General features: G+C 42.1%; 1 protein-coding gene across 9 annotated transcripts in view; it reads right to left on the bottom strand.

Moving 5' to 3' along the window:
- Window positions 1–14,090, bottom strand: part of spag17 (sperm associated antigen 17) — a 73,254-nt gene that overhangs the window by 37,755 nt on the left and 21,409 nt on the right. For 7 of the 9 annotated variants that reach the window (XM_072700834.1, XM_072700839.1, XM_072700837.1 and 4 more), the window contains 6 exons: window positions 8,139–8,249; window positions 7,860–7,970; window positions 7,259–7,338; window positions 6,863–6,959; window positions 6,653–6,792; window positions 6,364–6,502 (listed from right to left, as the gene is read on the bottom strand). In XM_072700834.1, the coding sequence (XP_072556935.1) occupies window positions 6,364–6,502; window positions 6,653–6,792; window positions 6,863–6,959; window positions 7,259–7,338; window positions 7,860–7,970; window positions 8,139–8,249 (678 nt within the window). The remainder of the gene's footprint in view (window positions 1–6,363; window positions 6,503–6,652; window positions 6,793–6,862; window positions 6,960–7,258; window positions 7,339–7,859; window positions 7,971–8,138; window positions 8,250–14,090) is intronic. The other 2 variants (XM_072700836.1, XM_072700835.1) reach the window with 2 other exon arrangements.

Consider the following 14,090-nt stretch of genomic DNA (forward strand, 5'->3'; position numbering starts at 1 on the left):
TAGAGTCCAATTAAAAATCTCATAAAGATCCGGACCCAATAAATTCCAGAAATGTTTGTAATATTCTGCTGGCTCCCGGCGCCTTCCCAAGCGACAAACGCTGAACTGCTGACGTTAGTTCATGGAGCCAAAGGTTCCCATCCAGGGCCTCCCTCTGCGCTGTTCCCAGGCTGGACAATCCCATCAACAGCACCTCCATGCTAGACAGATCACACTCTTCTCCACCAAAGAGCTCCGTATAATAGTGCATGACCATCCGCTGCATTTCCGCCGGTGCCGCAGTCAATGACCCATCTGGACACCAAAGGTGTAACATGTGGGGCTTGGGTCTCATCGTCTTGCCCAAACTGAAAAATTAGGAGCTTGCCCCATGTCTCTAATCTGAGACATCCCAGTCCAGACTAAAGCCCTTTTTGCCCGTTCATTCAGGAAGGAACTCAAGGCCTTTCTCTTTCTTTGCAATACTCCCACAGTGTCATCGGCAGCACCAGCAACCAAATCCTTCTCAAATAGGGAAACATCTCTGAGTCATTCCATGTCAAATTATCACACTTTTGGACCTCATTGTCACGGATTTTATCGAAACTTGGCATGCTGATTTGGTCACATGAGTAACTCATGAAACTGAAATTGTCTTGGATCAATATCGAAGGACATTTAAGCGAACAAAGTTTTAACTTTTTTTGGGGGGGGGACTATGACTTTGACTGGCTATATTCACCATAATATAAGCTGCACAGAAATGGTCGTCATATTGATTTAAAGCTATTGTCCAGCTCTATAGATTGAACAAATAATATGCCATCCCCATATGAATTATTACTATGTAATAAATTATTAAAAATTCAATAACAAAAAAACCTATATTTCAAAATTGATCAATTTTTTACTCATAATCTAGCTCATAATGTCATGAACATCTCCAGAAAATTTGGTCTTTGGTTTTCAAGTTGTTGCTGAGATATCGTGACTTAAATGTAGCCTCACATGGTTTCATATCACTAATGGGCCTTTTTAATGGCAGTCAAACTGACATGAAATAATATAACAAGCACAGGTGTAAGTAATAACATTAACTAAGGTTTACAAATATGCTACACTGAAATTTAAGGAAAGCTTCATTAATGTCATTGCAGACACATGTACTTGCCATACTATTGAAAAGGTCCACATGGCTAGTAAATATGGCTAATTAATGCCCTGCATTCATCAGAGGTGAGTGAGGCGTGCAAATTGGTCCCAGTGTAAGTGCACACTTAATGAATCACTCAACTTTGCAATCATCAAAGGTTATGTCGTGGCTAAATATGATGATAATTAGTGGCTAGGATGTGTTGAAGAAACTATGCCCAGCACTGGAGAGTTGAGACTGAACTTTTTACATCCTTATGGATCTCCATCCTATTCATTCCCATACCATCCTGATAGACTTGTTATGGATCATCAGGATGTGCTTTTATTAGTTGAACCTGTGATAGCAACAGGGCGGACATACACAATTTTAAGCAAAGACACAATAGCTGCATCAAAGGCTCCGATGGACTATAAATTGGGATACAGTCAGCCCCCATGCATTCGCACTTCGTGATTCACAAATTCACTGATCCACGAAAATTACATGTGCATGTTTCCTTTACGTATTTTATTGAATTGTACCTTCATTACGTATATGACTTCTGTCAATAAGTTTACAGTCCCGTTCGTTTACTCATTTTACCTTACTGTGAATACCGAAGAAAACGGCAGCTAATGCCAAGTTCTTTGAAATAGTAGGGGTAACATTAGTACTCTATACTGTTCTACTGTAAATGTGCTAGTGTGACAAATATCCGTTAAGCGATACTGTACTCTGTTTCTACATCAAACATTTGTTTTTTTAAAAGGTAATGTATTAAGCTAACTTTCAAATTAAATTGAAGTGTCATATTTAGCGTTTAAACTATAGAAATAAACACATATTACCATTTTTAGTGACTACCAAACATCCGTGATGAGTTTTGGAACCTAACCTCGCGAATGTCTGAGCTCTGACTGTATAGCAGTTGTTTATATTCTTACATTCCCACCCTCCCTTTGAACAGTACCGATTGTATGTAAGTTATGCATTATTACACCAACATTGAAATTCTTTCTTTGCCTTAGTAGCATAAAAGCCTATCTAGTTTGTTTATTTTTGTTAGTTTTTTCATGGAAGAGGTAAAGAAGAGAAAAACAAGAAATTGAGGACAGAACAGTGCCAAGACAAGGAAAAAAACAGATGGGTGAGAAATAGAATTTAGATTCTCTGCCCGAGCCCGAGCCCAGACCCGACCCGACCCGACCCGTGGGCCGGGTCGGGCCGATATTTCCTGCCACTATCTTCGGGCCGGGCCGGGCCGGGCCATGATCAAGCATTTGTGTGTGGTTTTTTTTTTTTAAATCATTACTTAATTAGCCTAATTGGGTGGAGAGCTATGCCATAATTATAAATGTAGCTCCCTCCCGTAAGACACGAGCACAAGAGTCCTTTGCATTTAACTGAGCCAACGGTTTATTCGAAAGACAGTGGCTTCGTTATTATCACCATCATGGCAGACGTGAGAACTAAATACAGATACGGAAACACAAAATCAAGCACATTTACTTACAATATTAGCTAACAAACATTGAAATTCAAATGAAATATAAACATAAATAACAATAAAGACAGCTTAGAGAATTCATATACAGTTAACACGAACCTCAGTTAGCATTTACATTTACATGACTAAATACAACAAACTTAACTAAAACTTAATTAACACATACCTCGTTGGCTGCTTACGGAAGGATTTAACCTTTTTCTTAACCCTTTACTTAAAGTTCGATGCCGAGCACACAAACTGGTTCCAGCAGCAAGCGAACTGGATAAGTGAAAACGTGCTTTTCTTCTAAACGTGTCTCAAAAATCCATTCTGAATAAACAAACAATGCAGTTTACATGCTTCGTCCTTGTTGCATTTTTCATTAAGATAAATCTAAACTAATTTCTGTAGTTCAAACAACTTAGAATTGTAGTTGAGAACGTCTGTTACAACGGCTCACGTATTAAAAAATAGTCGGGTTTAAATCGGGCTCGGGCTCATAATTACAGTTAATGTGTCGGACCGGGTCGGGCTCGGACACAAGGTGCACGGGCTCGGGTAGGGTCGGGTTTAATTTTTTGGGCCCGATCTAAGCTCTAGTGAGAAACTCACGCTATTTGCACAGACCAGACCCATCGCCCTGCCGCAACTTGGTAACAATCGGTACCTTTTCTGCATTGACAACTCCTCGTAACTAGCCGTCTTCCAGAAATGTCGCACTGAATCCAAAAACTTCTGAACATCCGGAAAAAAATCTGAAAGTTGCACTGACTTCCCATAGCTCTCATCCAAAATATCATTAACTTCTTGCAAGGAATATAGCTGCTGATTGTCCCCCGCCTGCGAAGCGAGTTCCAAGATGTCTGAGAGATTGTCGTCATCGCGTGCAGTCTTGGCAGCAACGTCCAATACAAAACTCCCATTACATACACTATCCCCCGACCTGTCACCAACTTTAGGGGGGTGATCTAATACAGCAACTGGCTATAGATTTATGGCCGGTTTGCCACCATCCCCAGTCTCTCCGGCAGCAGTACCAGCGCTCATTCCGTCACCGCTCTCACTTGACCTTCCTTCCGCATAAGAATCAGGAGGGTTTACGGCCTACCCTGCAGGTCCTTGTTCCATTTGAACCATCTCAACTGTCCACCATTCCCCGCCGTCTCAACTGGGCGATTCGTGTGCAGACAAGACAGCCTCTTATGGCCAATGTCTCCACACTCAAAACATTGTAGACTGCCCGTACTGGCATATAACATATACCTTCATAGAGCACCTGAAAAAAATGGTCTAATGCAGGATCATTCAGAATCATAATCACTTGCCTCCTAAAAGACACCACAAGTTTCAACGCCGGAAACTTATAGTTTAAAGGAAGTTTAAAGTTAAAATCTCCAATGATTCTGCCAGAACGAGAAAGCTCCCATGCAATATCCGCGTCAGGGACAAAAAGCGGCACATTCGAAACCGCAACTTTTGCAGTCGGTGATACCAGTGCAACATAACCACCCCGCACCGTGATTCCGTTCTCAATCAACCGATTGACCAAAATCGCGACGCTGATGCCGGTACAATAGTGTCACATCCCATCTGCTTCCCTACACCTAACAAGACGTCCTCCACAGTTACCTCGGGATCAGTCTCACACCTGATCCCGTGCCGTGCCCTGACTTGAGCCCATCAGAGCGGGACACCATCATATTAAAATAATAAACACACTAGCGTGCAGTGCATAGAAACACTAGGACACTAGGAAAATGGAACAATGGACCTGCTGCCATACTACCCCCCGGCTCTGCAGAAATTCAGCTATATTATTTTACCCTTTGTACCTTGAATGTACACATGCAGTATGATATTTTATAAATATGTATGAAAATGCATTATATAAAAATAAAATGTTATGCACTGTTCCCCATAGTGCTTTAAACAAAAGTTTTGCAAAAAGATTCATCATTTTAATTTTTAAGATTATGTTTTTGTCCTATTAGGGGCTTTGTAGAAATTTGCATGAAAATACAAGACAAATCACGTAATTTACTGCATTTTATTTTTCAGTAGGGCTGCACGATTTATCGATTTCAAATCCAAATCGCGATTTGAAACTGCATTATTTAACTTGACACATCACATCTTTAAATTCTCATCCTTGCATTAGAATATAGACCAGTTAATACTGATGGTATCTCATGCTACGTCATATGTTTTAAAATTACACTGAATATTGAACTGAAGCTTGACATTAAAAAAATTAAATCACAAATCAAATCGTAATCACAATTTCTGTCAGAAAAATCGCGATTCGATATTTTCCCCAAATCGTGCAGCCCTATTTTTCAGTATGGGATGGTCTGTACACCACAAATGACAAGCTTTTAAAACTAATTAATAGCCTAGCCTACTTCATCCAAAAATGTATTTTTTTTATTTCAAGTTTTGGCTATCGCCTGTGAAGACCAGTTCCTCCCATAAACAGACACAAGGTATTTGTGGCTAGGCTATTGAGAGTGCTGTCAATTTCTTTATCTTGAATGGGAATTAAAAGTGGTAAATGTGTGTCTTGTTCGATCATTCACATAAGATGGAATTCCCACCAGGAAGTTGCACATGAATGCTGGCATTCTAGTTCCTGACAGGTATATAGAAGCTGGTGATGTGACAATGCTGAACTTCACAACTTACAAGAATGTCAGACACGCTATTACTGCAATGGGCAATTCTTGTGAAACGCTGCACTATAATTGCCATGTTTTAAAAAAATCTCCATTGGAAACATATGGTAGAAGGCTGAACTGAAAGCCAAATCATAATACCTTCTGCGATCTTGCTTTGTATGTAGCCTAAGCCTATTTCCCAATCAAAGGCAACAATCACTGGTTAGTCAGTCAGACTTAGAGACTGGGTTACTTGTCTCATATCTTTGATTATCGATAATATCATATCGCCTAGCACTGCAGCCTACCCAGGCAGCAAAGGGTGCAAAACGAGCCAAAGGTACAAGTGAAATAGACGGAAAGGAGATGAGGGACAGGGTACTCCAGAATGCCATCTGGACACTGCCGGATGCAAGCCTCACAACAGTATATCAAATATAAAGACCATCACAAAGGTCTATCACAGACTGATTAGCTATCCCCAGGGGGCTATTTAATCCTGAGTGAACTTTCAGTACATGAAACACAAACTACCCAAGGGCTGAGACTCATGTTTTTTTCATTTAATCATTTTTTCTCCCATCTCTCTCTCAGTATCTCTCCCCTGTTCCTCTAAATCATGATTATGCCACACTGAAGAAATCGCTGACACATGTCCATAGACGTTCACACTGACTAGACTGACTGACAGCCTGGTTTAGGGCCATTTAGTGGTGGAAATGTTTCAGAATCAGGACAGTGAGCCGGACGCTGCTGGGAATACTATAATAACAGCACGTTATACTCCAGTGATATGAAAACATCAAACAGTCTAAAATAAGTGGAAAAAATAACTGTGGCCCACATGTTTGAGTGCCCAGAAGCCAAAGCACGATATGCTATCATAGTCCCACAAGGCATCCATTTGTCTTTGTAAAAGTGAAATATCTTCATAAATCTAGCAAAGGATGTAGCATGTTCTTTTATCACTTAGTCAAAGTAAGCTTTTACTGGAGAAAGTGTGGAATATACTTGAGTCAAATAATGGGCTTAAAGACCTGAGACCAAAAACTGGGACCAATAACAAAAAAGTGTCAAACCAGGAAAGAGGTGCAATATGGACTCACCACTTTTCTCTAGGGTCTCCTTGACCTCTGGATTCCACTCTTGCACTTGCTCTTTGTCTAAGGTGGGCAGCCCTAGCAATGACTGACAGACCGATACAGAGTCTGGGCTGCTGCTGACTGTACCATCCGCAAACAGGATCTGCAGGGCAGGACAAGAAAGGTAGGAAAGGAGAAAGAGAGCAATGATACATCGCTTATGATAGTAAAACAGAAAGTGGAGAGTCCCATACATACATACATACATAACTGGTTTGTGTGTGAGTCTTTGCAGTTGCCTGCTCAGCCCTACCTGTGTGGATCCATTCCTCATGCATCTGACCACAGTGCCCTGGCTGCTGATGGCTCTGGAGGCCTCCATAGAATGGGACACGCTGCCACCCAGTGGGAAATGCTGCCTTACCAGCATGCCCTTCACCTGCCCAGGAGCTGCTGTAAACCACAGGTGGGCAGTGTCACTGTAACTATACCCACAATGCCCAGCCCAAAATGCTGTACTCACCTGGTGACTCTTCACTGAAGAAGCGCAGCACAAGGCCAGTGGGGACAGACACGGCCAGGGTCTGGAATGGAGACCAGTCTGGGAACCTGGAGGACTGCTATGGAGACACAGCCAGAGCATACACCCCCAAAAATAAAGATTCTGTGGAAGGCTATACATTTAATGTAGATTATTCCGTTGTTTTTCATTGTCCCCAGCTGGCAGGAAATGTGCCACAGTATCACACAGTCTCTGCTCCTTATCTTAAGGAAGCTGAATGAGAAACCTGCCAGTAATAAGCTCAAGGGCACATTTACCCAGACTGTATGGAGGTGTGACCATGTGAAAGGCTCCACAGTGACTTTAATATGATTTTAAACAGTTCAGTTTGTTATCATTAGCTTTGCTGCATATTACCAGAGGTTTGTCGGCTCTCAAGGCTTCTTCTGTGGAGGAAGACAAGTCAGCAGGGGGGGCTAGGGAACTGTCCCTCTCATCTGTTGAAAAAGGTACAGATTATACTGAAGTTACAGTGACAAATAATGGAAGCAGCCCCTTTTTCATGTGGGTCAGATAGACAGTGTCTAAAGACTAATGGGACAAACTACACCACATTTTCCTCGCAATATTTTGTTACAATATTTTGTTTCTAAATGATCCATCCAAATTGACTTAAACTTTATATTTAATCACACACCTCAATACCACACTAAAGGCTTCCCTCACAACTCAAGTTCAGCCAACTTTCACATTATGAACAACTTTAAACAATGCTATGCAGAGACTAACAACAACTTTAAATTACAATGCTATGCAGAGACTATAAATAACAATGCTATGCAGAGATTATGTCCTTATTTACCATATTGCCTGTTGCCACACACCTACAGAACAAATTATATACTGCACTTAGTTATTTATCATACCTATCATTAGAAAAAATGGTTAATCGGCAAATAAACAACAACAATCCGACAACCAAACAAAGCGAGGTGGATGAGGAGGACGGGGGTGTGACCTGGACTCTTCCCGGAACTGCCATGATGACTGAAAGAGAGGCGGATGCCACTTTTGAGCAGAGTGGAGAAGGACCCAAATTTGCTCACACTCTGCTTGCATTCACTATTATCTGATAGGACAAACACATAAAATATATATCACTTTACCAGTTTAAATATTTTTAATAATTTCATTCAGGGTTTTCTTCAACAATGAATTTGCCATTTAATAGACACCCAAGACAATATTTTTAGCCATTAGCCAACACCACGACAAAGTGGATACCCATCTGTCCTACCCCCGGAAATGGTATTCTTCTTACTCCACTGTGCGCTCCTCCTCGGCTCAGCAATGTGGGTGACAAAGTGATGATTGTCCTTTGTCACGCTCACCTGGACAAACGTCGAACCTGAGACAGGGATAAGCCATTGGCTACATGCTGAAAAGTCACTTAACTCACCATCTCTGCTATGGTGTGGTCAAACCAACCTGAGGCAGAAGCATCAGTCTCCACAGTATCCAGACACACCGTATTGGGCACTCTGTTCCCTCCCCATTTTGCTAAACATAAAGACCTTCAATGATTGCAGGTGCTCATAAATATTCATTAAGCGTGAGATAGCTTCTTGTATGGTTCTGATTCCAATCAGGATTCTAATCGGAACCATGTGTAGCTTGGAAGAAGTGTTCATGTTTGCTGGTTTTTTCATAAGAAAAGAAAGTGTGGAATTACCCCATTTTACCAGATCTGATTTTTCCCCTCCGTGTTTTGCACAGACGTCTGTAAAATCTGAATTATCCTCACCAAATGAAATGCTCTTTGGTTTCATATCGACAGGCGTACTTGATATTCTCCTTAGCCTGCCAAGAAGCTTCATTTCTTTTTTATATGAGGTCTACAGAAACACAAGAAAAAAATAAAAGGCCCAATACTCTTTTTCCCCCCATTTCATTTACTATGCCAAACTGAGGAGAGAAACCCATAAAACTTTTAACAGACCCTCCAGTCGAAAGAAGAATCGATATCAGTCACAGCTAGAGCAGGGTTTCCCACGAGTGCAAGGAAAAATACATGTGTATTGATTAAAATGAAAGCCATATGACATGGATAAATGAATCCCATGCTTGCATGCTCTGTTTCTGGGAGCCTTAAGAGCATGTGGCAGACGAGAAGGCCGCCCAACTGGGCATCCTTGCCTCAGATACCGGGAGGCCTAGCCAGCCTAACCGGGACACTTTGATCTGTGAGTTATGCTGAAAAGATGACTCTATTAATAACTTTCAAAAGCAACCAAAAAAAGTATTCTTCTCATTTTACTTCAGAGCTCAGGTTCAGGGTTCCAGACAAAGGAAAACGCCATCCTGTTTCTGAAAGGCTGATTTATAGAGAGAAATGCCCAGCTCATCGATGCAAATGCAGCTGAGCACTAGATAATCAGCTCCAAATGAATGTCTGCAAGCATAAACCTGAGAACAATTAAACAGCAGATTTTAAGATGCAATTTCTATAAGCGCCTGCATGAGGCGGTGTGAGTACACATGTGCTGTTTTGAAATGCGAGTGTGTTCCAGTGCCAGCATCAGTGTGTGTGTGTGTTTCACATGTGTGTGCACGCATATGTCTCTGTATACATCTTTATATACAGTATGTATTCTCTCCACTCTGATGTGCATGCTTACTTTCTACATAGTGCACAGTCTCCACTCTGACCTGCACACTTAACTTCAGCAAAGTGCACAGTCCCCATTCTGATGTGCATAATTACCTTATACAAAGTGCACATTCTCCACTCTGGCATGCACACGTACCTTATACACAGTGCATAGTCTCCTCTCTGACCTGCACACTTACCTTCTGCAAAGTGCACAGTCCCCACTCAGACATGCATAATTCCCATTCTGACATGGATGCTTACCTTCTACGAAGTACAGTCACCACTTTGGCATGCACACTTACCTTCTAAACAGTGCACAGTCCCCACTCTGACCTCTACGCTTACCTTCAATAAAGTGCACTGTTCCCACTCTGACCTCTATGCTTACCTTCTGGAAACTGCACAGCTCCACACTGATGTGTATGCTTACCTTCTACAAAGTGCACAGTCTCCACTCTGACCTGCACACTTACCTTCTGAAAATTGCAGTCCCCACTCTTTGCAAATTGCAAATTGCACAGCCCCCATTCTGACATGCATGCTTACCTTATATAAAATGCACAAGTCTCCACTCTGACGTGCATGCTTACCTCCTACAAAGAGCAGTCGGCACTCCGACATGCATGCTTGCTAGGGGTGTAACAGTACACAAGAATCTCGGTTTGGTATGTATCTCGGTTTTGAAGTCAGGGTTCAGTATGATTTTGGTACAGCGGGGGTACAAAAAATAAAACATAAATAGGTTTTTTTTCTTTATTAAACAGTGGCTTACTGAACAAAGAATGACTGTCTTTCTTAAACAAAAAGTCTTTGTCAATACTGCTGCAATACTAATAATAAAATGTACTTTGAAGTACATCAAAATAAATATAACTCAAGAAAATAAATTGTAAAGTAAAAAAAAAGTAAATAAAATATTATTGGAATCATCATCATGCACATCATTGATCATTATCATGTGCATTATTAATCATCATGCGCATTTAGAAAATTAACTATACCTGATCTGTACTGTATTCAGCTTTCAGTTTCATATTAAAACTGTGTAACACAAATATTGTCTAAAAAATAAGCATAACAAAATAAATATCTATTATGCTACAGCATTAAAAATATACCTGTGCTGTACTTTTATTCACATTAACAACTTCCGGCTTCACATTGGGACATACACGCATGCATAGTGGAGCTGTTTCACCTACCCCTTTTTTGAATGTTGCTCGGGGAAACACAGAAACACACAATGGTTCCACATTTGCTGTAATTAAGCATACCAAACTTAAAGTCCTCTACCAAACATTGTCGGTATGAATACGTGTACTGTTACATTCCCAGTGCTTACCCTATACAAAGTGCACAGTCCCCACTCTGACATGCATGCTTATTAGGGCTGGACAATATCACATCGATATTATGTCAAGAATGCGCAATACTCACCAGGGCTTCAGATGACAGGCGAAACTTTTGGCCGGACATACAGGGATTTATTTACACTCACAACTTGTTAACCAGATTAGTAGTGCTCCTACAATATTTATGGAGACATTTTATGACACCCAAAAACTAGTAATAAAATTGGCATATCCTTGTTTAATAAATGTGTCAGACTAAACTGCAAAAAGTACCGACACGCCACTAATGTCTTTTAACCTTGTCTATCCACTAGACCTCCTCTTTTAAAAGACTTTGTGGCTGCAGAGCTGTTCCTTTCTTCACCGCCACTTCAGTGCATATCGCATATTGCACTGAAGTATACCAAATCATAGTATACCAAAACAGAATTATGTGCTGTGCTCTGCTAACCGAATTAAATAAACATAAAGATACGCCAAGTTTATACAGATTACTAACTTTTGGGTATTACAAAATGCATCTCATTAATATTTTAGCCATACTACTAATCTGCTTTACAAATTGTAGGCACAAATAAATGTCTCAACAGTACCGAAAAGCTGGTGTCCGGCCAAATGTTTCGCCTGTCATCTGAAGACCAGGTGATTAATGCACATGCACGATATATCAATGTGATATCACCCAGCCCTAATGCTTACCTTATACAAAGTGCACAGTTTCCACTTTGACGTGCATGCTTACTAGGGGTGTAACAATACATCGATTTGTATCGATGTATCGATTCAACGGCAAACAATCCGATGCATCGACGTGACCGCATAAATGTCAATACAAGCGTTTTTTTTTTCTCGCCTGTTCCAGTATTGTTTTCATGATCCACTCCGACGTATACATGGTCTACAGCAGGGGTGCCCAATACAGTATGTCGATTGCGATCCACTGGTCGATCACAAAGGTAGTGTGGGTAGATTGTATGGCATAAAAAAATAGAGGATGGATGACGCGTTCAACCGCGCCAACTGCTGCAAATCTCTAGCAAGCTACCGAGTCGCCTAGTTATATAGCCTCCAATTTATTTCTACTAAATTTAAGAAAGGGTATAAAAATGGAGGAGCTGGACCAAGTAAGAAGCCAAAAACCTACCACTTCCATACGGAATGGGAGGACTGTTTTTTTTCACCATGTCATATTCGAAGTGCGTTTGCCTCATCTGTCAGCCTACCATTGCTATTCCAAAGAAGGGAAACGTGGATCGGCATTTTCAGACTGTTAATAAAAAAACTACGACATTAACTTCCCTCCGAAAAGCGAGCTGAGAAAATTGAGAAATAGAAAGGTGAAGGAACTAAAATCCCAGTTCAATTCAAAAATAAAAATTTATCCCAAAGGGAAATTAATAATAGATTACATATACATCCTAAGATGCTTCTTGCCTTAATTCACCTTGAGTGAATGTAGCCTTGGCCAGGAGGGGCTGATGTCATCAGGTGGTACCCATCGTTCATTGGGTGTTTCGACCTTTATCCACAACACCCTCCTGATGGTGGGTTGGCAGTGGTGGCCAAGTCACTGCCCATCTTCCCCTCCTGGCTTCCAGCTTACCTTCTCTCTCCTGCTCCATAACCAGCAAGAGGCCCTTTCTGCCGCCTCCCCCATTCTGCGAGCTGCTGTCTTTCTGTCCTTCCCTGTCATCCCTATGGCTGTGGGCATTCTCCATACTGACTGCGCAGGGAATCCTCTACAGCTGACCTCAGCGGGGAATAGCCATGCCTGCCATCCCTTCTCCATGCAGTCCTGCAGAAGGTCTTGGTATTTGGTGCTCTTCCTTTCAAAGGCCTGTTCATACCCCTCTTCCCATGAGACCGTAAGTTCTATGAGGATGATTTTTTTTGCCTCTCCAGACCACAGTACCACATCCAGCCTCAGGGTTGTCTGGACAATATGGGGGAACTGCAGCCTTTCTCCCAGGTCAACCTTCATTTCCCATGATTGGGCCTTTTGTAGCAGACTAGTTCTTGTTGTCACGGTGGTTGGCGGCTTCTCCCCCTCCCTTACAAACTGGATTGATGTTATTTTCTGGAGTGTTGGCGTTTCTTTCTTCTCTCCTGCTCTATGGTGTTAGCGAGTGTCATGAGCACCTGTACCTTCCTTGGGTGAGTGCTGTTTTACACCTGGACAGGATGTGCACCATGGTGCTTTTCTCCCCACACAGCTTGCACAATGGGTCCTCTCTCATGACCCACTTGTGCAAGTTTGTTGGGGTTGGGAGTGTGTCATACAGTACACCGACCTCAGCAGGAAGGAGATGCGGAATGGCTCCAGTCTCCATAGGTCCACCCAGGTGATTTTCCTCTTGGGAAGGTACCATTTGGTCTAGGCTCTTTGGGAAGCTAGCTCTACTGCCCTTGACCTTCGTCCTTCCTCTTCCAGGTTCCGTACCACCTCTTGAAACATGGCTCTTCTGTAACTTGTTCCTTCCTTCCTCCACTGTTGGAAATGGGAGGTTCCAAGTCCCAGTCTTCCTGTGCATGGCGCTCCAATATCGTCACGTAGTTTCAGCATGCTCTCAGAAGAGTCAGCTGCCCACTTGTGTCCTGATCTTGTGATGACACCTGCATGTCTGACTTGTTCATCCTGGGAGTCTCTATATGTCATTAAATGGTAAATGGACTGCATTTATATAGCGCTTTTCTACTCCTACGAGTACTCAAAGCGCTTTACAATTTATGCCTCACATTCACCCATCCACAGACACATCCACACACCAGTGGCGAAGGCTGCCATGCAAGGTGCCAACCTGCACACCGGGAGCAACTTGGGATTAATTGTCTTGCTCAAGGACACTTTGATGGGGTCAGGAGGAACTAGGGCTTGAACCTGTAACCCTCCAGTTGCCGAACGATAGCACTACCTCCTGTGCCACCATCTTCCCCATTACGACTCTGCACTTTGCAACTTTGAATTCCTCCATCACAGATGACAGAGGAAGTTGGAGCTGCCCTGATCTCATGTAAAGGCCAACTGCTGTGAAGCTTGGAGGGATTCCCAACCACTTACAGAGGTGCTTATTGATCTTCCTCTTCAGTCCTTCAACGCATGTCATTGGGACTTCATACAACAGGCACATGAGTCTTGGCAACAGTCCATGTTGATAGAGCCATGCTTTAAACTTCCCTGAGAGCCCTGATTTTTCAGTCCTCCTCAGCCATTCCTCCATCTGCTTCTCCGTACTGGCGATGTTAT

The sequence above is a fragment of the Paramormyrops kingsleyae genome, chromosome 16 (assembly GCF_048594095.1).
Source record: "Paramormyrops kingsleyae isolate MSU_618 chromosome 16, PKINGS_0.4, whole genome shotgun sequence".
Lineage (NCBI taxonomy): Eukaryota > Metazoa > Chordata > Actinopteri > Osteoglossiformes > Mormyridae > Paramormyrops > Paramormyrops kingsleyae.